This window comes from Mytilus trossulus, chromosome 4 (genome assembly GCF_036588685.1).
Source record: "Mytilus trossulus isolate FHL-02 chromosome 4, PNRI_Mtr1.1.1.hap1, whole genome shotgun sequence".
NCBI lineage: Eukaryota > Metazoa > Mollusca > Bivalvia > Mytilida > Mytilidae > Mytilus > Mytilus trossulus.
In genome coordinates this window covers 28,713,649-28,737,370 of record NC_086376.1, presented here as the reverse complement: position 1 = coordinate 28,737,370, position 23,722 = coordinate 28,713,649, and the positions used below count along the sequence as shown (strand labels likewise).

Sequence of the window (23,722 nt, the reverse complement as noted above, 5' to 3'; positions counted from 1 at the left end):
AATTTATTGTATGATTTTTTCCTGGAAAAGTAAAACACAAAAAGCAAGGAATATTTTAAGTATTGTACATTAACAATAACATATAATATACTTACATCAGGGAAACTCAATCGATCTTTCTTCCAACTTTTTCTAATAAATATATCCTCTAAAGCATTACCACAGTAGAATGATGTCCTGACATTTCTATGGGCATGGATGACAAATAATACTATGGTAACAAACAAGAAGTACAGGACTATCTCCCTAAGGCGTTCCTCAATTAATCCTTCCATGGCTAACTTTGACATTATCTTATGGAGCAGTTTTTTGGAAGCTGGATCAGGAACAATGTACTGGGGTAATGTTTCGTCATCTTTATCTTGTTCATAAAGCACTAAAAGTATAAAAAATACTCCTAACAAAGTAAATATTCTAACTTTCAGAACAGTGAGACTATGATACATCAGAAGAATTCCCCTTCCTATGCGAAAATTGTGTTTTATGGTGTTTTATGGTGTTTTTTTTGCAGGAACTTGCTGTTGAGTGACATTGTGTTTTATCTTCTATGAGCTCCACCATTCAAAGGTAAACATTTTGGTGGATATGTTGTACTTATTTTATTGGTTTATATACATGGGCAGAATGTTTTCTTTACCAAATCTTGAAGCATAAACTTAATGTAGTAACATATTTGAAAATCAACTTGTTTTTCTTTCCGTCATAGAAGTCTTGAACTATCCTACCTACTATGAAAGCTAACTGGCTGTTAGTTTTCTCAATTGAATTGTTTCATATCAGGGCCTATTATAAGCATTACTGTATGGTATAGTTTTTTTTCATTGTTGAAGGCCATATGATTGACTATAATTGCTAACACTTTATTTAAACTTTGGTAGATAGTCGTCTGGTAAGAAATCATACCACATCTCCTTATTTTTATATCAATGGTCTCAGCTCAGTCTCATCATTTGGAAGTTAAACAACAAAGGAGTTTTTTTCTGTAGTTGTGCATTAAATTTCTCAGTTAGAGTAGACAATAAAATTGCCAAATCAAATTCCTAGTCCTTCTTAGACAATTTATTTACCTGCATCTCTGAGTGAAATGTCGACTTTAAGTCCTTCAATTTCAACTGGTTTCTTGAATATATAAGTCAGAATCATTGCTATAGCAAAAACTTTAATGGGCTGTTGGAAACAGGCACTCTGGAAGAAAGCTGTGAAAAATGACACAAGCCATTCAACACTTTTCTGGTACCCATACTTAAGACCGTACAACATAACAAAGTATGAGTTTACCAGAGATACAGTTATGACAATAGTCCAGGCTATATATAAACACCACCATGGCAACCTATAAAATATAAAGAAAAACATATTTATGAAAAAGTATGAAGCTTCATTCATATATACCACTCAGAAACTTTTACAAATATCATGGAAACATTTATGGCAATGGTCAAAGCTTTAAACTCACATCTAAATGATGCTACCCCCCTTTTGGTGCAATCAGTAAAAAGTAATAATATTTTTGTTAACCATTTATCATACTTATGTTTACAATATCATTATTATCAACAAAGATTCAAGAAATTCTGTTGTGACAAACTGTTGCAATAGTATGTTATTCTGAGTTTAAAAGGGCACAACTCCTAGATAAAAATGACATTATTGAAATGTAGAAGTATTACTAACATTTTGGGTTGTGCCTGTTGATCCTTCTGTTCACCAATCAACTCTTCATCTTCTTCATCGTTTATAAGCTGTTTTTCCTCAACGATTTCTATCCTTTCAAATGAGTCATCAAACTGATATTTCCTCCGAGAAGACCTTTGTTTCTTAGGTTTTAACCCTGTCCTCAGAAACAGCTTTACAATGATCAAATTAATTGGAAACATGATCAATCCACATTCTATGCCAATGACTATATCAGCCAATGACAGGCTGATAGATGCCACTTTAACCTGATCGTCTGGGTCATCAGTAGGTACTCCGTGGAACATTATACTAGTCAACATAGCACATAGAAGTAGGGATAAACAGCAACTAAGTCTCTGAACACGTGTAAAATGACTTTGACATGGCTTGGACAAGATACTCAGCCATAGATGACCATCTCTTAGGTCCCGACTAGACTTGAGAAGGAATTCTTGGTTTTTATATGTGTTGAAATCTTCTGGTTTTACACATGGGATAGTTACTTTGACAGAACCTCTCTCCACACCAATCCATTCACCCAATATAAAGCTGTAGACTTTATTTGTTCTCAAGTCCTGAACCAGTACTCTTGTTAAAAACCTGAAGTGAAATAAAAAATCCTTTTATACATCTACAAAAAATTATATATATAATAAGGATCATGCCATTTTACAACATTGGTCATCTATTTAAATAGGACTTTTACTTAATTTTAACTACAGAAAGAAGTCTTTTGATAAGTTTTAAACAATATTTTTCATGACAAAAGTAATAGCTAAAATCGTGAAAATCTTAACTTCATTCAGTCACATGAAACAGCATACTTTAATTTGAAATATTACGTCAATAAAATGAACTAGAAATTTATAAACAATATTTTTCAAAACTATAATAGCTAAAATCGTGAAAATCAACTTCAACTTCATTCAGTCACATGAAACAGCATACTTTAATTTGAAAGATTACATCATGAAAATGAACAAAAACTGTTTGGCAGCGGCCTGCATTGCACACATCAAAACCAATTTTTCCTTCGGAAATCCAGTTAAAAAACAAATACACACCATGATGGTGAAGTTCCTGAGTTGTCATGCCAGATGGTTATAGAATCTAAATCTCCAAGGTGATGAGATGAAGTAAACATAAACCAATCTTCCCAGCCTGCCTTGAAACATCCTTTACCAACAACAGAGTTTGACAAACAATGTTTAGTACTGTGACCTTTGTTCCCATGGACACAACAAGAAACCTTGGCTGTTGTTTCTGCTCCTGCCCACCATCCTGTTACTACACACATTAAATACTGGTATGAATGGTTAGGGTTGGCATCTGATAGGATGATGATACCAGCCTGTAAGTAAAGAATGTACAGTGGTTAGGGTTGGCATCTGATAGGATAATGATACCAGCCTGTAAGTGAAGAATGTACAATGGTTAGGGTTGGCATCTGGTAGGATCATAATACCAGCCTGTAAGTAAAGAATGTACAATGGTTAGGGTTGGCATCTGATAGGATGATGATACCAGCCTGTAAGTAAAGAATGTACAATGGTTAGGGTTGGCATCTGATAGGATGATGATACCAGCCGGTAAGTAAAGAATGTACAATGGTCAGGGTTGGCATCTGATAGGATGATGATACCAGCCTGTAAGTAAAGAATGTACAATGGTTAGGGTTGGCATCTGATAGGATGTTGATACCAGTCTGTAAGTAAAGAATGTACAATGGTCAGGGTTGGCATCTGATAGGATGATGATACCAGCCTGTAAGTAAAGAATGTACAATGGTTAGGGTTGGCATCTGATAGGATGATGATACCAGTCTGTAAGTAAAGAATGTACAATAGTTAGGGTTGGCATCTGATAGGATGATGATACCAGCCTGTAAGTAAAGAATGTACAATGGTTAGGGTTGGCATCTGATAGGATGATGATACCAGCCTGTAAGTAAAGAATGTACAATAGTTAGGGTTGGCATCTGATAGGATGATGATACCAGTCTGTAAGTAAAGAATGTACAATAGTTAGGGTTGGCATCTGATAGGATGATGATACCAGCCTGTAAGTAAAGAATGTACTATGGTTAGGGTTGGCATCTGATAGGATGATGATACCAGCCTGTAAGAAAAGAATGTACAATGGTTAGGGTTGGCATCTGATAGGATGATGATACCAGCCTGTAAGTAAAGAATGTACAATGGTCAGGGTTGGCATCTGATAGGATGATGATACCAGCCTGTAAGTAAAGAATGTACAATGGTCAGGGTTGGCATCTGATAGGATGATGATACCAGCCTGTAAGTAAAGAATGTACAATGGTTAGGGTTAGCATCTGATAGGATGATGATACCAGCCTGTAAGTAAAGAATGTACAATGGTTAGGGTTGGCATCTGATAGGATGATGATACCAGCCTGTAAGAAAAGAATGTACAATGGTCAGGGTTGGCATCTGATAGGATGATGATACCAGCCTGTAAGTAAAGAATGTACAATGGTCAGGGTTGGCATCTGATATGATTATGATACCAGCCTGTAAGTAAAGAATGTACAATGGTCAGGGTTGGCATCTGGTAGGATCATAATACCAGCCTGTAAAAGAATGTACAATGGTTAGGGTTGGCATCTGGTAGGATCATAATACCAGCCTGTAAGTAAAGAATGTACAATGGTCAGGGTTGGCATCTGGTAGGATCATAATACCAGCCTGTAAAAGAATGTACAATAGTTAGGGTTGGCATCTGATAGGATGATGATACCAGCCTGTAAGTAAAGAATGTACAATGGTTAGGGTTGGCATCTGATAGGATGATGATACCAGCCTGTAAGTAAAGAATGTACAATGGTCAGGGTTGGCATCTGATAGGATGATGATACCAGCCTGTAAGTAAAGAATGTACAATGGTTAGGGTTGGCATCTGATAGGATGTTGGTACCAGCCTGTAAGTAAAGAATGTACAATGGTTAGGGTTAGCATCTGATAGGATGATGATACCAGCCTGTAAGTAAAGAATGTACAATGGTTAGGGTTAGCATCTGATAGGATGATGATACCAGCCTGTAAGTAAAGAATGTACAATGGTTAGGGTTGGCATCTGATAGGATGATGATACCAGCCTGTAAGTAAAGAATGTACAATGGTTAGGGTTGGCATCTGATAGGATGTTGGTACCAGCCTGTAAGTAAAGAATGTACAATGGTCAGGGTTGGCATCTGATAGGATGATGATACCAGCCTGTAAGTAAAGAATGTACAATGGTTAGGGTTAGCATCTGATAGGATGATGATACCAGCCTGTAAGTAAAGAATGTACAATGGTTAGGGTTGGCATCTGATAGGATGATGATACCAGCCTGTAAGAAAAGAATGTACAATGGTCAGGGTTGGCATCTGATAGGATGATGATACCAGCCTGTAAGAAAAGAATGTACAATGGTTAGGGTTGGCATCTGATAGGATGTTGGTACCAGCCTGTAAGTAAAGAATGTACAATGGTCAGGGTTGGCATCTGATAGGATGATGATACCAGCCTGTAAGTAAAGAATGTACAATGGTCAGGGTTGGCATCTGATAGGATGATGATACTAGCCTGTAAGTAAAGAATGTACAATGGTTAGGGTTAGCATCTGATAGGATGATGATACCAGCCTGTAAGTAAAGAATGTACAATGGTTAGGGTTGGCATCTGATAGGATGATGATACCAGCCTGTAAGTAAAGAATGTACAATGGTTAGGGTTGGCATCTGATAGGATGATGATACCAGCCTGTAAGTAAAGAATGTACAATGGTCAGGGTTGGCATCTGATATGATGATGATACCAGCCTGTAAGTAAAGAATGTACAATGGTCAGGGTTGGCATCTGGTAGGATCATACTGTGAAAGTACTTTTATTCGTGGGGTACCAATTTTCGTGGTTTTCGTGGATGACTTTATCCACGAATTTAAGAGTTCAACGAAATAAAACAATCATTGTCCAAATAAAGACATGGAAAGATCCCCATCGGTAGGTTTGACTACTGATATGGACTCGGTCTAGAGAATATATTGAATAACACCATATCTGAGAATACTTTAGTAGCAGTCACAGAACTACAATGGAATGCAGGATTATACCCATTAAGTCTTTAATAACATAAACTGTACAACTTTTAATCTTTTAATTCTCATAAAAATATTTTTGTACGATGAAAGTCAGATTTCCGGTATTGATATGCTAGCGGGATAAAGTGTCCATTTTATGTCTTCATTGTTTTCGTACATATGGGAAATAATAATTTCTTGCTAGGCTTGATTTTGATAAGAATTATTGGACAATTCAAGATATGTTTATAGCATTTGTTTATGTTACTGTTTTCTTTAGGTGACATGTTTATGGCCTAATTAACACCTTTCATGGTCTTTAATCTGTTGATCACTTTATCATTGGTCGATTAGTGTTATTACTACGATTTACACGGTTAATGTTTACTTTGCATTACCTTCAATCCAGACTTTTTGTAACCTTCGTTTCAAAAGGCTTTAATATTTCAATTATATATTTTTTTACAAAACTAAAATCCACGAATTTAAAAACCCACGAACATGTAAAAATTGCTCAAACCACGAAAATTGACACCCACGAATTAAAGTACTTTCACAGTAATACCAGCCTGTAAAAGAATGTACAATGGTTAGGGTTGGCATCTGGTAGGATCATAATACCAGCCTGTAAGTAAAGAATGTACAATGGTCAGGGTTGGCATCTGGTAGGATCATAATACCAGCCTGTAAAAGAATGTACAATAGTTAGGGTTGGCATCTGATAGGATGATGATACCAGCCTGTAAGTAAAGAATGTACAATGGTTAGGGTTGGCATCTGATAGGATGATGATACCAGCCTGTAAGTAAAGAATGTACAATGGTCAGGGTTGGCATCTGATAGGATGATGATACCAGCCTGTAAGTAAAGAATGTACAATGGTTAGGGTTGGCATCTGATAGGATGTTGGTACCAGCCTGTAAGTAAAGAATGTACAATGGTTAGGGTTAGCATCTGATAGGATGATGATACCAGCCTGTAAGTAAAGAATGTACAATGGTCAGGGTTGGCATCTGATAGGATGATGATACCAGCCTGTAAGTAAAGAATGTACAATGGTTAGGGTTGGCATCTGATAGGATCATAATACCAGCCTGTAAGTGAAGATAGTACAATGGTTAGGGTTGGCATCTGGTAGGATCATAATACCAGCCTGTAAAAGAATGTACAATGGTTAGGGTTGGCATCTGGTAGGATCATAATACCAGCCTGTAAAAGAATGTACAATGGTTAGGGTTGGCATCTGATAGGATCATAATACCAGCCTGTAAGTGAAGATAGTACAATGGTTAGGGTTGGCATCTGGTAGGATCATAATACCAGCCTGTAAAAGAATGTACAATAGTTATGGTTGGCAGTCTGAAAGAAAATTTGTTACATCCCTAAAAAGTAAGTTCCACACTTAACTAGGTGAAATAAGTTTACTTTCAAAGGGGTCAAAGTCAAGGTCTGGCTAACCTTAATAAGAAAAAATCTCCTCCCCGTAACATCCTAAAGAATCTGCATACAAAGTTTGTTTAACCCAAGTTCAATGATTCAAAATTATGTTATGCACTGAACATGAAGCTGGACTATGAATCCTATATACCCCCAAAGTTTATTTATAATCGACTAGGGGAGGGGGAGAGTATAATTACAACCTAGAGTCTGATACAAGTTGCAATGCGTAATTATAAGAAAAGACTATAACAGCTTATAGTCCGGCGGCTTTGTGAAAAATTGTGCACATTCTGTTACAAGCATGAAATTTGGCATAGACCTTCCTCAACTTTTACTCTTTTTTTACAGATAGGGAGGCATTTGAAAAAAATGTCTCACTTCCGGTAAAATCCAAAATGGCGGACGTCATACTTAAATCAGCCCAATATCGAAGGCTAGCGTGTAAAAATGTCCTATTATCATGCTACTATCATAATTTTTGGTACAGACCTTTGTGTTTCACTACTTTTGGATAAATTAAATAGATGAGATGTCTTCAGAAACCCTATTTCCGGATAAAATCCAATATGGCTGACATTGTACTTAAATAAGCTTATTTTTTAGGGAGGGTAATTGAAATGTGTTTTAACGTATTGCTACTATAATAACATTGTGTATGAACCTTTCTTTGGTGCTTATGATGGAGACAATGTATAAGACATATGTCTTAAAACCCCTTACTTCCGGAAGTATCCAAAATGGCGGACAGAGAAATATCAGTTTTTAATTAAAATTTTCAACTTTTTTCAAAATGTAAAGAAAATGATTTTATTTTGTGCTGGTCATTAAACTTTTGGCTTTAAGTTATCCCCAAAACCACTTATTCTAGCATGTTGTAAATGCTACGATATAAAGTTGACACTTCCGGTAAAAAAATGACGTTATATTTCAAAGATGAGTCCTCAATCTATTTCTTCGATGTAGAGTTTGGGATAGATTGATTTAAACATAACAAAATCACTAAAACATTTTTAAAATTACAACTATTTGGCCAAGAATACATGCTTATTCACTGTCACCACCACATGCACACAAGGCAGTGCACGGGAGACCCGATTTTCCACATTAAAAATGACCGCGGCATCCTCTCTTACATCCATAATGTACAAGCTTCTAAAAAATGATGAGGTCTCAGAAAGAGTTTTTATTAAAAGGGACCCTCTTTGTCCCTTCGAAATCCATTAGTGACAAGACTAGGTAGCATAAGAGTCAATCCAAAGCTCGTCTCACTAAACACCTGCATTAGTATATTACACGTTTTACATGCTTGAAAAGACTAGAACAAATCGTGGGAATATAGCCTCACTTAAAATGAGTTTTCCCTTTTGAGCAAAAATTGACTTTTTGCTTCGTTAATCATGTTAGATCTGATAAGTTTGTGCGATCTTACAGTCCAACCCCGGTGATTTAGGCTGATCAATCATCATTCTTTATGTTAAATCACATCTTCAAATACCATCAATGTCTCCCACGCAGTCCTTTTCAAGCATAGAGAGAACAGTATCACAACCCGTCATAAGGTATGGGTCAGAAATAAAAGTGTGTGATCACTCATTGCCTAGTGCATTTGAAAGGCCATTGATAGATATTAATCCAAAGATTTTTGCCTTCCCAAATACAATCCATAGTTCGTCTGCCCCTATGTCACGGAATAGCGAAATAGTATTGACAGCATCATCCGTGACTGTTGATCATGACTCGTTTAAGTGCGTGTTTCACTGAATCAGACACATGCACCATGATTTAAGTGTCAGTCTCTTTATGTGAACATGGTGCTACACTTAAAATACATCACGTGTTGAATAAGATAGAATATCCTGAGCATTTGTTGCTACAACTACCATACTCATCACAGACTTCATCCACTCTTGCTACAGTCTCAAAGTATTTTATAAAGGTAAGGACATTATACCCAATCATCATACTCGTTAGGAAACACCTTGAAACTGTAACAACAGTGGATGTAGTGTCGGATGTGAACATAGACACTACTGGTAGTTTGAAAGCTGCTAAAAGAAGCAAGGGCAACATTTAGGGGAAAGAGAATACACAGACGAACCCAGGATTAAAAACAGCCTCAAAGTTGGGAAAGTTTTCTGAGAGATGACGATTAAGTTTTCATTCACAGGAGCTTGCTCAATAAAAAATTGGAGTACAAGGTAGTTGAAGCAACAAATGCTCAGGATGTTCAGTGTTATCCACCACTTGATGATATTTCAAGTTTAGCACCATGTTTACACGAAGAGACTGACACTAGAATCAAGATAGATGTGTCTGATACAGTGAAACATAGACTTAACTGAGTCATGACTCAAACAGTCGATACTGATGTCATTGCTGTTTCGCTATTCCGTGACATAGGGGCAGACAAACTTTGGTTTGCATTTGGAAGGGGAAAAGTATAAGATATATATCAATCAATGACCTTTCAAATGCACTAGGCATTAAAAGATAACACGTTTGCCGGAAAAGGAACTGCGTTGGTGACATTAATGGAGTTTGAAGATGTGACTATAGCATTTAGAATGATGATTGACCAGCCAACATCACCATATGGATTTGATGTTTAATGTCATTGAAAACGATACGTGGTTTTGTTGGAAGATCGAAAAAAACAAAAACAGATTAGGTTAACAAGGCAAGAAAATATGTGTTTTTGCAGAATTTATGGATGTGAGAAACAATACCACAGTCTTTGTAAATTTTGGAAATCAGCTCTCTGATTGTGAATTGCGGCCTTCTGAGTATGCTGATTGGGTATTATGGCCTTACCTAAATAAAATACCTTGAAACTGAAATACGAGTGGATGAAGTCTTGGATGCGTATGGTAGTTATAGCAACAAATGGTCAGGATATTCTATCTTATCCATCACGTAATGTAATTCAAGTTCAGCACCAAGTTCACATTTAGAGGCAGACACTAAAATCATGGTGCATGTGTCTGATGCAGTGAAACATGCACTTAAACGAGTCATGATTCGAACAGTCGTTAATGATGATGATGTCACTACTGTTTCGCTATTCCGTGACATAGGGGTAGACGAACTATGGATTGTGTTTGGGAGGGCAAAAGACTTTGGATTAATATCTATCAATGGCCTTTCAAATGCACTAGGCGATGAGTGATCTGAGTGATATGAAACACTTATTGTTATCCATGTCTTGTTGTGATATGGTTCTCTCTTTGCTTGAAAGGGGGAAAAAGACTATGTGGGAGACATTGATTGCATTTGAAGATGTGACTTTAACAAACAGAATTATGATTAATCAGATTAAATCACCGGGGTTTCACTGTAAGATCGCACAAACTTAATAGATGGGTATAACATGGTTAACGAAGCAAGAACATAACTATTTGCGCAACAGGGACGGCTTTTTGAGGCTATTCCCTCAACTTGGTCTTTTCCAGCATGTAAATCATGCAATTTACTTAGGTAGGTGTTTAGGGAGACGAGCTTGGGTTTGGCTCTTATGCTACCCACTCTAGGCGGGGACAAAGAGGATAACTTTTGAAAAACTCTTTTTGGGCCTCCTCATTGTTTCAAAAGCTTATACATTGTGGATGTAAGAAAGGATACCGCGGTAATTTTCAATGTGTAAAATCGGGTATCCCGTGCACTGCGATGTGTGCATGTCATGGTGACTGTGAATAAACATGTATTCTTGGCAAAATAGTAATAATTTTAATATTTTTAGTACTATAGTGATTTTATTTTGTTTTAATCAATCTATCCAAAACTCTTCATCGAAGAAATAGATCTTTGAAATTTTCGTCATATTTTTAACCGGAAGTGTCAACTTTATATCTAAATATTTACAACATGCTAGAATAAGTGGTTTTGGGGATAACTTTAAGCCAAAAGTTTAATGACCAGCACAAAAAAAATCATTTTCTTTACATTTTGAATAAAAAATTGATATTTCTATGTCCGCCATTTTGGATATTACCGGAAGAAAGGGTTTTTAAGACATATGTCTTATGCATTGTATCCATCAGAAACACCAAGGAAAGGTTCATACACAATGTAATGCTAGTAGCAATACGTTAAAACACATTTCAATTACCCTCCCTAAAAAATAAGCTTATTTATGTACAATGTCAGCCATATTGGATTTAAACCGGAAGTGGGGTTTCTGAAGACATCTAATCTATTTAATTTATCCAAAAGTAGTAAAAAACAAAGGTCTGTACCAAATATTATGATAGTAGCATGATAATAACACATTTTTACACGCTAGCCTTCGATATTGGGCTGATTTAAGTATGACGTCCGCCATTTTGGATTTTACCGGAAGTGAGACATTTTTTTCAAATGCCTCCCTATCTGAAATAAAAGAGTAATAGTTGAGGTAGGTCTATGCCAAATTTCATGCTTGTAACAGGATGTGCACAATTCGTCTGAAATATGCTTGTAGCCGCCGGACTATTATAATCAATTGAAAATTATAAATGCTAGAGATAATCAAATTAATTTCACAACCTCTGTACATCGAGAGAACAAAAACCCAATAAGGTTAAAAGTGAATATCCTTACCTGAGCCTCGTTCCTTTTGTCAGCTTTTCTGGCCTAGAATACTCCTACCAAGACTATAAACCATACAACTATGAATATCCTTACCTGAGCCTCGTCCCTTTTGTCAGCTTTTCTGACCCAGAATACTCCTGCCAAGAATATAAACCATACAACTATGAATATCCTTACCTGAGCCTCGTCCCTTTTGTCAGCTTTTCTGGCCCAGAATACTCCTGCTAAGAATATAACCCATACAACTATGAATACCATTACCTGAGCCTCGTCCCTTTTGTCAGCTTTTCTGGCCCAAAACACTCCTGCCAAGAATATAAACCATACAACTATCACAGTACATACTACTATAGGGTTGTCAAAGAAAGTCAGGAAAAGTGCTGCATCTGCAAATGGATCTACCATATTTGGTAATACCAAAAAACTGCCAGAAAATGATGTTAAATGTGTACATTGACAGTGAATAACTTCTGGTGTTGTCTGTTCTGAGACCTGAAAAGATGTAAGTGTTATGAAGCACTCTCAAGTTTTATATATTACTTAGAAACACAAGTGTATAATGCAACAAATTAAATCTGTCACCCTTAGGCCAGGGTTTTTTAATTTGTTGGTTTACGGATTTTCCCCATGGTGGGTGTGCTTGGCAAAAAAAGGTGAATTAAATAGTCATTGCACAAACAAGAAAAACAGATTCCCGTAGCACTTAATCAAATCCAGAAAACTTGGTCAATAATGATCTTCAAGCATGAAAACTGATAAAAAAAAAATAATGCAAAAACGTTGTATGAAAATAAGTTTCAACACGTTTGTCAAAAAAGTAATTTTATTATCTATGAAACAAGAAAATTCAAAAAGATTTGTTAATATTCAGTACTTTAACTTGATGTCTTCCACCTGTCCACATTGGACAAGTCTATTTCTATGAGATGATGCATTGACCAATGAATCATGAAAATGAGGTCAAGGTCAGATGACCCCTGTCAGAAAGATATTCACATCTTACAATCATTCCATACACCAAATATAGTTGACGGTTTGCTTATGCTTTCAGTATTAAAATCTTACTAAAATTTAAAAAAATGATCCCTGAAATGAGGTCCAGGTTTCAAATAACCCTGTATGCCAGTCATGTTTACCTTACAAAGATTATATAATTCTTAATACCAAATGTAGTTGTCATGAAAATAAGTACACATGAAAAAAAAAGTAAAAATAAAAGATAAAGCTTTATACTGATAAATTTCATTGGTGAAGTCATCAGAATTTTTTGTTTTTAAAGAGTATACTACCTGACAGCCGTCATTCTTCCAAGCTTCCTTTTCTTCATTCCAATACAAGCAGGCTACACTGTAACTCTCCACAGTTAAATTAACCAGAAGTTTGGTATTATCTTCACATGCTATGTCAGACTCACAAATCGTATTAAAGTTATTATCGAGATCATATTGAGTGAATGATACATCTGATGAACTGTGTAATACTGGAGATATATAGGTGTAGTAAAGGCTGTCAGAAGATGCAGATGCACTTATAAATGTAAAATTGTTTCTATCTTCTAGTAGAATCCCACTTGTAAAATTCAATTTTGTCCGATCACTGTGAGGTTGGTGTAGAATTATGAATTGGAAGTCTAGCTGTTGACTTCTGACAGACATAATAATTGAATGTCCTTTAGTCAGATTTGTGCTCATTTTTAACATTGATATCTTATCAACTCGATAAGTATTATTTACAAACTTTAGGGGAATCTCCAAAGTGAAATGTGTAGTTTCTGTCACAGCTAAAAAATATACAACAATTTGTAATCACTGACATGTAAGATTTGGAATTTCAAATGAATGTTTACCCCACCACATTTATTCACCTGTCCAATTCTGGAGTCTCTGACCTTTGTTTAAGGTCAAGTTACAGTAAATGGGCTATGTCACAGATTTCTTTAAAATTTGGCATACGACTCTGGCTCAATGAACTTCAACTGAAAATCGAAAAAATAAGGCATTTATCTCAATAATCATTTGAAATATTACTGATTGAATTCTTACAAAAAGGGTTAACATTTGTTTAGAAAGCACATAAAATCGGTGAAAACCCTTCTAAAATATGTCTTAAAATCGCCAAATCTCTAATTCTACTACATAGATTTTTCTTAAAAAACTATATGTTGTTGGTACATAGATTTCCGTTATAATGATGCAAAATAAAGATAGGGTCACCGACTTCGTTTTTACGGTATACATCAATCAAAGTTTCGTTCTTTGTGAAAAAATCCAACAAAAAGTCGAAATAATCGTAACGTCATAGCGTTGCCGTCCGTAAAACGTTGATTTTTGAGGTTTTTTTTACTACCAACAAGGTAACAAATTGAATATTAGACAAAAAACGAAGTCGGTGACCCTATGATTATTTTATATTATTAAAACAGAAATTTATGTGTCAACAATATATTGTTTTTTAAGAAAAATCTATGGAGTAGAATTAGAGATTTGGCGATTTTAAGACAAATTTCAGAAGGGTTTTCGCCGATTTTATGTGCTTTCTATACAAATGTTAGCCCATTTTGTAAGATTTCAATCAGTAATATTTCAATGATTATTGAGATAAATGCCTTATTTTTTCAATTTTCAGTTGAAGTTCATCTAGCCAGAGTTGTATGCCAAATTTTAAAGAAATCTGTGACATAGCCCATTTACTGTTCCTTGACCTTAAGGGGGCTCGCGGGTCTAAATCAACTTTTTTTTTCTAATATAGGATTTTCCTATGTTTTTCTATGATTAAACCTTATCTTATACCTAATGAAAAAATAAAATAAAAATATGGGGTCACCGTTCATTTAAGCTCACAATTTGCCTCCGAAAGAAGCATACATTTTTGTTAATGTCCTTTTTTTGTTGTTGAACTAATAGGAGAAATATTGGTAAAATCGAAATAAATAAAGAACTGAATTACAGAAATCGCTAAAATTTTACAATTATTTAGTTTATGAACAGCTTGTTCGAAAACAATAATAAACTAGAGGCTCTAAAGAGCCTGTGTCGCTCACCTTGGTATATGTGAATTAAACAAAGGAAGCAGACAGTTCATGACAAAATTGTGTTTAGGTGATTTTGATGTGTTTGTACATCTTACTTTACTAAACATTCTTGCTGCTTACAATCATCTCTATCTATAATGAACTTGTCCATGTAGTTTCAGTGGAAAATGTTAGTAAAAATTCACAAATTTTATGAAAATTGTTAAAAATTGATTATAAAAACGATAACTTCATAGGGGGTCAATTGACCATTTTGGTCATTTTGACCTATTTTTTAGTCTTAAATTGCTGTATATTATTGCTGTTTACAGTTTATCTCTATCTATAATAATATTCAAGATAATAACCCAAAACAGCAAAATTTCCTTAAAATTACCAATTTAGGGGCAGCAACCTTACAACCAGTTGACCCATTCATCTTAAAATTTCAGGGCAGATAGATTTTGACCAGATAAACAATTTTGCCCCTTGTCAGATTTGCTCTAAATGCTTTGGTTTTTGAGATATAAGCCAAAAACTGCATTTTACCCCTATGTTCTATTTTTAGCCATGGCGGCCATCTTGGTTGGTTGGCCAGGTAAAAAAACACAAATTTTAAACTAGATACATCAATGTTGATTGTTGCTAATTTTGGTTTAATTTGGCCCAGTAGTTTCAGAGAAGAAGATTTTTGTAAAAGATATGGAAATTTACGAAAAAAGGTTAAAAATTGACTATAAAGGGCAATAACTCCTAAAGGGGTCAACTGACCAATTTGGTCATGTTGACATATTTGTAAATCTTACTTTGCTGAACATTATTGCTGTTTACAGTTTATCTCCATCTATAATAATATTCAAGATAATGACCAAAAACAGTAAAATTTCCTTAAAATTACCAATTCAGGGGCAGCAACCCAACAATGGGTTGTCTGATTCATCTGAAAATTTCATGGCAGATAGATCTTCACCTGATAAACAATTTTACCCCATGTCAGATTTGCTCTAAATGCTTTGGTTTTTGAGTTATAAGCCAAAAACTGCATTTTACCCCTATGTTCTATTTATAGCCATGGCGGCCATCTTGGTTGGTTGGCCGGGTAAAAAAACACAAATTTTAAACTAGATACATTAATGATGATTGTGGCCAAGTTTGGTTTAATTTGGCCCAGTAGTTTCAGAGGAGAAGATTTTTGTAAAAGTTAACGCAGGACGACGACGACGGATGCAAAGTGATGAGAAAAGCTCACTTGGCCCTTTGGGCCAGGTGAGCTAAAAATATAGGTCACCGATAAGTTAAAAAAGATATTTGAATTTAAACGTCCAAAAATGACATTTTTGCACCAAAGGGAGATAATTTGGAGCTTTTTCAATGATACGAACATTTTAAAAGTCATCTGGGGCAAAACCAAATCGATTTTTCTTGATGAATTTCGTGACATATTATAAAGTAATAGCTAATTGTGTAATAAATAAAATTTGTAATGAAAAAAACAAATGTTTATTTTTTTCCTGATTTTTTTATACCCGCGAGCCTCCTTAAGTCTTAAATATTGATTTGATTTTAGTTCATTTATATGTTTCAGAGTTTGGTGTGACATCCGTTATTGAATAAGTAAACATTTGTGTTGAGAGGCTAGCTGAAGCCCAATCCCCCTTAGGAGTGTGGGATTTCCCCACTGTGTTGAAGACACAAGTGGTCTTGGAGTGACTATTTGCTCATAACTTGGCTTATTGTCTCTCTGATACATTTCCAGGTTCCATTCTCAATTCCAATGTCAATAGATAACAGAAAAATTTCTTAATGCAATTCAATTATGTTTTAAAGTGCAGTTTTTTTAATCTGTATACTTCACCATGTTGTCTATTCAGGTTTTTTTTTCTTCACAGAGGATAGCTAACCAGTATTAAGGTACATCATTTGTAAAGATTAGATATCTGATTTACAGAACTAGAATGCATTACATTAATCTGAAGATCAATATAACACTCATGAGACTTTTGAACAAACTAGATACCATTGAGATGGGAGCCATCTCTGTGGGCCCCACTGTCAATAACGTGGTTCTCGAGAGGTAGAGCGGACACAATTTGTCAAGAACAACGAACCGATGGACAGACCGACGGACTGACCTTTGACCTAGGATGCATACATTATGACACATTCTCTGGTGTTGGTTAACGTATATATATATGTTAAGTTGAAAATGTTTGTCAGGTATAAAGTATGAAATAATAACAGCTGTCCTCTCAAAATATAGTGTGGATAAAATTTGTTAGCCATGGACAGACCAACAGACAGACAGACCTTTGACCTAGGCAGTTGTACATACATCATGACACACCCTCTGGTGTTGGTTAAAATGGATGTCAAGTATAATATTTGAAATCATAACGGTTCTCAAGATATAGAGCGGATGCGATCTTCACCACAGGACACGGGGTTGTCAACTGAAACCAAAGTTTTTTTGACCTTGACCTTTGACCTAGGAAGTTGTACATACATCATAACATGCCCTCTGGTGGTGGTTAAAATGGATGTCAAGTATAAACTTTGAAATCATAACGGTTATCTAGATATGGAGCTGACACGATCTTCACCACAGGACACAGGGTTGTCAACTGAAACCAATTTTTTTTACCTTGACCTTTGACCTAGGAAGTTGTACATACATCATGACACACACTCTGGTGTTGGTTAATAAACGTGTTAAGTATTAAGTAAAAAATCATAACGGTTATCTAGATATGGAGCGGACACGATCTTCACCACAGGACACGGGGTTGTCAACTGAAACCAAAGTTTTTGACCTTGACCTTAGACCTAGGAGGTTGAACATACATCATGACACACCCTCTGGTGTTGGTTAAAATGGATTTCAAGTATAAACTTTGAAATCATAATGGTTCTCAAGATATATAGTGGACACGATCTTCACCACAGGACACAGGGTTGTCAACTGAAACCAGTTTTTTTACCTTGACCTTTGATCTAGGAAGTTGTACATACATCATGACACGCCCTCTGGTGGTGGTTAATAAACATGTAAAGTATAAAGTATGAAATCATAATGGTTCTCTAGATATGGAGTGGACACAAAGTTAAAGTATTACGAACAGACTGATCACTATAGGGCGACCTGCCTAAAGGCGGGGCCCTAATTAATAAATATTCAATGTACTAACTTAAATATATCCAACTGTCATTCAGTGTTATAATGAATTGGTATTTAAATCACTTTCTGTGAATCAGACATGGGTTCTATAGGTTTGAGACAATTTGAATAAAAAGAAAAGAAGAACTGCTTCTTGCAAAGCATTAACAGTAAAAAGTTCTTTTTTTTAATCTATACTTGTACTCTCATCAATTGACTTGAACCAGTAAAAGTCAGCCAGATTTTTACTAGTGTATATAATTATTTTACTGCGGATTCATCATTATTTATTGAATCCAAGTCGAATGTAAATGTTTGACAAGTTACACATTTTCTATAGGCTTTGTATGCAGAGATTAGCAAAACCATGAAAATTGATATCCATTAAAATGGCAAGAAAATAAAATGAATCCACAGTAACTTGTTCCCACTACAATAAAATTGAGAATGGAAATGGGGAATGTGTCAAAGAGACAACAACCCGACCAAATAAAAAACAACAGCAGAAGGTCACCAACAGGTGTTCAATGAAGCGAGAAATTCCCGCACCCGGAGGCTTCCTTCAGCTGGCCCCTTAACAAATATATACTAGTTCAGTGATAATGAACGCCATACTAATTTCCAAATTGTACACAAGAAACTAAAATTAAAATAATACAAGACTAACAAAGGCCAGAGGCTCCTGACTTGGGACAGGCGCAAAAATGTGGCGGGGTTAAACATGTTTGTGAGATCTCAACCCTTCCCCTATACCTCTAACCAATGTAGAAAAGTAAACGCATAACAATACGCACATAAAAATTCAGTTCAAGAGAAGTCCGAGTCTGATGTCAGAAGATGTAACCTAAGAAAATAAACAAAATGACAATAATACATAAATAACAACAGACTACTAGCAGTTAACTGACATGCCAGCTTCAGACTTCAATTAAACTGACTGAAAGATTATGATTTCATCATATGAACATCAGGCACAATCCTTCCCGTTAGGAGTTTAGTATCATACCATCATAACATATATGAGAAGAAAATAACCTGTGTCATGCCCCAAAGCGAACAAAAATGTTATCTAGTAAAAATTCAAGGGCATATATAGTATCAAAGCATGTCCAATTAACATAGTTTTTTTGTTTATTGCTACTAAAAAAAATTACCTAAAAGAGTTTGAACATATATATTCACATTCTGATTTTTTGAAAACCACTATGGTTAAGAAGGGTTTGAGATTTGTTTTTCTTACCTCGATTACTAATTTGTATTTCAACTGGTTCCTGTAAATCAGTAACTGTTACCACTTTTTTATCACTGGTCTTCATTTTGAGGGATACAACAGGTGTTGTGACATCATGAGATGATTGGTCCCACACGTAGGGATTTTTATCGATAAGCATCATCTGTGTCAAACAAACAAATATATAGAATCAGGAGAATTCAAGAGTTGTGAGTTAATTGGGTAAGCAAATTTTAGTGTCTTATTCACCTATTTCTTAAATTATTAACAATTCAGTTCAAATCTTTATGACAAAAATATCAGCATGTATACTAATATTAGTATTATAGGAATGATTGTAATATTTTTCTATAAAGAAATAGTAGGTGTGCATCATATTTTTTAGGTTATTTCTAATAAACAGAAAAACTTTTGCAGTCATCCCTCATAATTTAATCATAGTTCCATTTTTAAAGGAGTAAATCATGAAAAAATGTTGTTGCCGCCACAATCACATAATAAAATAACTTCTTGATGGCTAAAAGTTTAAAAAACTTTTAGCCAATTGTATTATTTGAAAAAGTTTTTTGGGCCAGGTAAGCTAAAACATTTAGGTCCTATATCAAAGTTCAGGTCTGAGTGAGTAAGGAAATCCTTAACACCTCTTCTTGTATGTTTATAATAATCATTATCTGATTGAATTGCTTTAACTAACAACAATTGTCCTTTTACCTGTAAACTTATGTCTCCTTGCAGATTGTCTAAAACATCACTGAAACGAGAATCACTAGGTAGTGAGAATTGTCCAATATTAGATGACCTAGAGTTGGCCAGATTCTGACCTAATGTGTTGGCAGGAGACTTTTTCATCACAGCAATATTCATATTATCTGTAACAAACACTATAGGTTCTGCAGCAGGCTTGGCGATAGCCAGAGCAGCATCTGCTATAGTATCTACCAACATTAAAATCTTTTTACTCGATTTCTGTACCTGAAAAGAAATGAAAGAGAAAGTAGTTTAACAATCTGTAAAATTGAGATTGGTAATGGGGAATGTGTCAAAGACACAATCTAACCAAAGAGCAGAAAACAGCCCAAAGTCACCAATGGGTCTTCAATATAGTGAGAAAATCCTGCATCCATTACAACATAATATATATTTAACTTGAAATAGACAAACTTAATCGTTACCATTGCAAGGCCTAAAATGATTTTATTTGTTTTCTGTTGTGGTGTTAATATCAAACAATTTTAAATTCATTAATATACAATACATTTACTGTTTAGGCCATGGAAAATTAATTGTTGGTTTCCCCTAACATGGGAAAATTTTAAAGACCCGGCAGGCAGGCTTTTTTTTTTTTTTTTTTTTTTTTTTTTTTTTTGTAACCATGCATTATTTTATATCTGTATGTTTTGTTTCTATAGTGGAACTATAAACTTGCATATTTTCAACACTTTAAGTTGTCTCTACAAAAAATTTTTTTTTTTTTTATATTGTTTTTTTTTTTGCAATAAAATTTAATGACCCGGCAGTTAAAAAATGACCTGGTCGGGTTAGGGGAAACCATAAATTATTTTTCCATGGCCTTATAGATTTTCAAATATTCTTTTGCTTTAGATCGTTAGCATCTCAACCTTAATGTGCTTATCAAATAACACTGACAGAATCCAAAGCCTAAAATTAGAAAATAATTCTAATGAAAAAACCCAAACAATTTAGATATAAACTAGATGTGTCAAAGCCACAGGAATGGCCCTGTCTCAAAAAGTTGAAAAATCTGCAATTTCAATAACACATGTGAACACAAACATGATGGTAGTCTGACATATAAAAAATCAGCTGAAAATCTAGAGGAGTAAAGAATAAAAAGTCTGTATAACTGTGATTTTCAACAATTTATCAAAGTCCAAATCCTGCAATTTCTGCAAAAATAAGCGGAGCTGAACAAAACTTTAACTTGATCTGTAACTCATCATGGTTAACTCACATACCAAAAATCAGCCCAATATCTGAAAGAGTTTGGAAAACAAATCTGTATAACTGTGATTTTCATCAATTTTATTTTATCAAAGTCCAAAGCCTGTAATTTCGGCAAAAATTAGCAGAGCGGAACCAAACTTAAACTTGATCTGTAACTCATCATGGTTAACACACACCAAAAATCAGCCAAATATCTGAAGGCATTTAGAAAAAAAATATAATAATAATGGTTTGTTGCGGAATGACAGAATTTCAGAATTACGGACAAAGGGTAAAACTTCATTGCACTGACAACTTTGTTGTGGAGCCACAAAAAAGAAAGACCATCACTGGCGAGATTTTCCACTTATATTTTTCACAGCAATGATGTGCCATTTTTTTACCTTTGAGACCTTTGTAGTATCAACATGGGAATGATTTGTGGTGATCTCCATTTCTTCTGATCCTTTATTTGTATTTGTATCTAACATGAATGACAAACCATCCAACAATAGGCTGAAATCATACAAAATACAACAAAAAAGACTTGACATTTATTACCATTACATTATTTGGTTTTGATTATGTGAAAAATTACGTATTCATATAATAATCATATGATCTCCAAGACACAATTTCTTGAGCTGAAGTACTGTAAAATCTTAGATCATACATTCTGAGCATTTATCCTCATGTGAGATTTTCGTGTATGGTTTTTAAGATATAACAAAGTTATTAATTTTCTTCCTTATGTTCTATTTATAGGCCATGTTTGCTGACCAACAGAAAAAATGCAATTTTCTTTTAAAGTATATACACAAAAGATCCTTCACCCAAAATGTGGTTGAAATTGGTAGTTTCAGAGACAATTGCCTTTGAAAATTTTGTTGAATGACTGATGATGAATGCTTAGTGATTAGCAAAATCTCATATGTCCTTTATTGAAAGGTGGGGAGGGTGAAAACCATTGACTATTATCATACTTTGTTTCATTAATAACAGACATGTCTTAAATCCTCACCCAACAGATTCTTCTCCTTTATTTGTAGCTGTACTGTTAATCTGATCAGATAAAACTCCTGTTAAACTGGAGTACATATCTAAAGCTGTATCCTTAAAAGAAGACATCAATCTTATCAACACATTGTAAACATTTTCAATGAATGATTCTAACATGACGTCCTTCAAACGCTTTGAGTACACACCCGTGGTAAAATTTGAATATATTTCATGGGCTGTTCCGATCGTACTCCCACGTCATATGCTTTTTTTATGAATGAGTTTCGCGACGTCATAATACGATGACGTTAGAATATGAGCATTTTACGGGAAAATACACGCTTGAAAAACCGAAAACATTTAAGACATATAAGTAAATTATCATTTAAAATAATTCAAAACTATCTATATGCGTTATTTTAAATAGATTAAGCATGTCACTAATTCAGTTTACTCCGTTCTTTTACGCCAATTTAATAGTGCGTTTATTTATGGGAATGGCAAATATTTGCCTCCACCTAGAGCGCTTCGATCCAAAAGAATTGCCGTATTTGACCTATTAGAATCGAAATAATTCATGGGGGCTTGAATATATCTAGATTTTACCACGGGTTGTCCCTTTATGCCGATATTTTACCCCTCGCTATCGCTCAGGGTAAAATATTTGTCATAAAGGGCCAACCCGTGGTAAAATCACGATATATTCAAGCCCCCATGAATTATTTCTTAATTATTTTTTTATAATAAAACCACAGATTTTCTTCTGTTATTCAATAAAAAAATGGTTGCAAAAAGTCATCATGATAAAAGAAGTTCAAACCAAACTGAATTTGATGTTCCCAAACAATTAATTTTAAATCTTAATGTTCCAGGTCACAATGGTTTCATGTTCCCATTACAATACAAGAGGCTGTCACAACGACAGCAAACCAGATTTATTAACATTTATTTGTGTCCTGCCAATATCACAAGAACCAACGACAGCAAACCGGATTTATTAAAATTTATTTGTGTCCTGCCAATATCACAAGAACCATAACTGTTGAACAGTGAAAGTGAAAATTGTCAATATCAAATTTGACCTCCATTTTGTCATCAGTATCAACATATCAAAATATGAAAAGTTTAGGTTGAATGGTTCATGAGTAAATGCAACCACATGAATGGAAACGCCATTTTTCAATCTTTCAAGAACCATAACTCCTGAATGGTAAAAGTCCAAATTTGACATTATTGAACTTGACCTCCATTTTGTCATCAGTAACAACAAATCAAAACTTTAAAAGCTTTAGTTGAAAAGTTCATGAGTAAATGCACGGACACCACTGGAAAAGCCATTTTTCAATCTTTCAAGAACCATAACTCCTGAATGGTAAAAATCAAAATCGTCATTATTGAACTTGACCTTCATTTTGTTGTCTGTAATTACAACATATTAAAATTTGAAAAGCTTTGGTTGAACGGTTCATGAGTAAATGTACAGACAACATTTGGTTGCCGCCCGCCGTATATCCCCAAATCAATAACCGACATTTTTGTCACAAAAATCCGGTTAAAAATTCTATATATAAAGTAGATATGACAATATTTCAATATGTTCTAGACTAAATGAGATTTATG

At 34.7% G+C, this 23,722-nt stretch overlaps 1 protein-coding gene across 1 annotated transcript in view; it reads right to left on the bottom strand.

The window, feature by feature from the left end:
- Positions 1 to 23,722, bottom strand: part of LOC134716542 (polycystin-1-like protein 2) — a 66,594-nt gene that overhangs the window by 4,539 nt on the left and 38,333 nt on the right. The window contains exons 10-19 of the mRNA XM_063579552.1: positions 22,125 to 22,216; positions 21,508 to 21,619; positions 19,871 to 20,131; positions 19,169 to 19,322; positions 13,054 to 13,544; positions 11,858 to 12,256; positions 2,742 to 3,028; positions 1,675 to 2,277; positions 1,068 to 1,333; positions 96 to 376 (exon numbers count right to left, since the gene is read on the bottom strand). Coding sequence (XP_063435622.1) covers positions 96 to 376; positions 1,068 to 1,333; positions 1,675 to 2,277; positions 2,742 to 3,028; positions 11,858 to 12,256; positions 13,054 to 13,544; positions 19,169 to 19,322; positions 19,871 to 20,131; positions 21,508 to 21,619; positions 22,125 to 22,216 — 2,946 coding nt within the window. The remainder of the gene's footprint in view (positions 1 to 95; positions 377 to 1,067; positions 1,334 to 1,674; positions 2,278 to 2,741; positions 3,029 to 11,857; positions 12,257 to 13,053; positions 13,545 to 19,168; positions 19,323 to 19,870; positions 20,132 to 21,507; positions 21,620 to 22,124; positions 22,217 to 23,722) is intronic.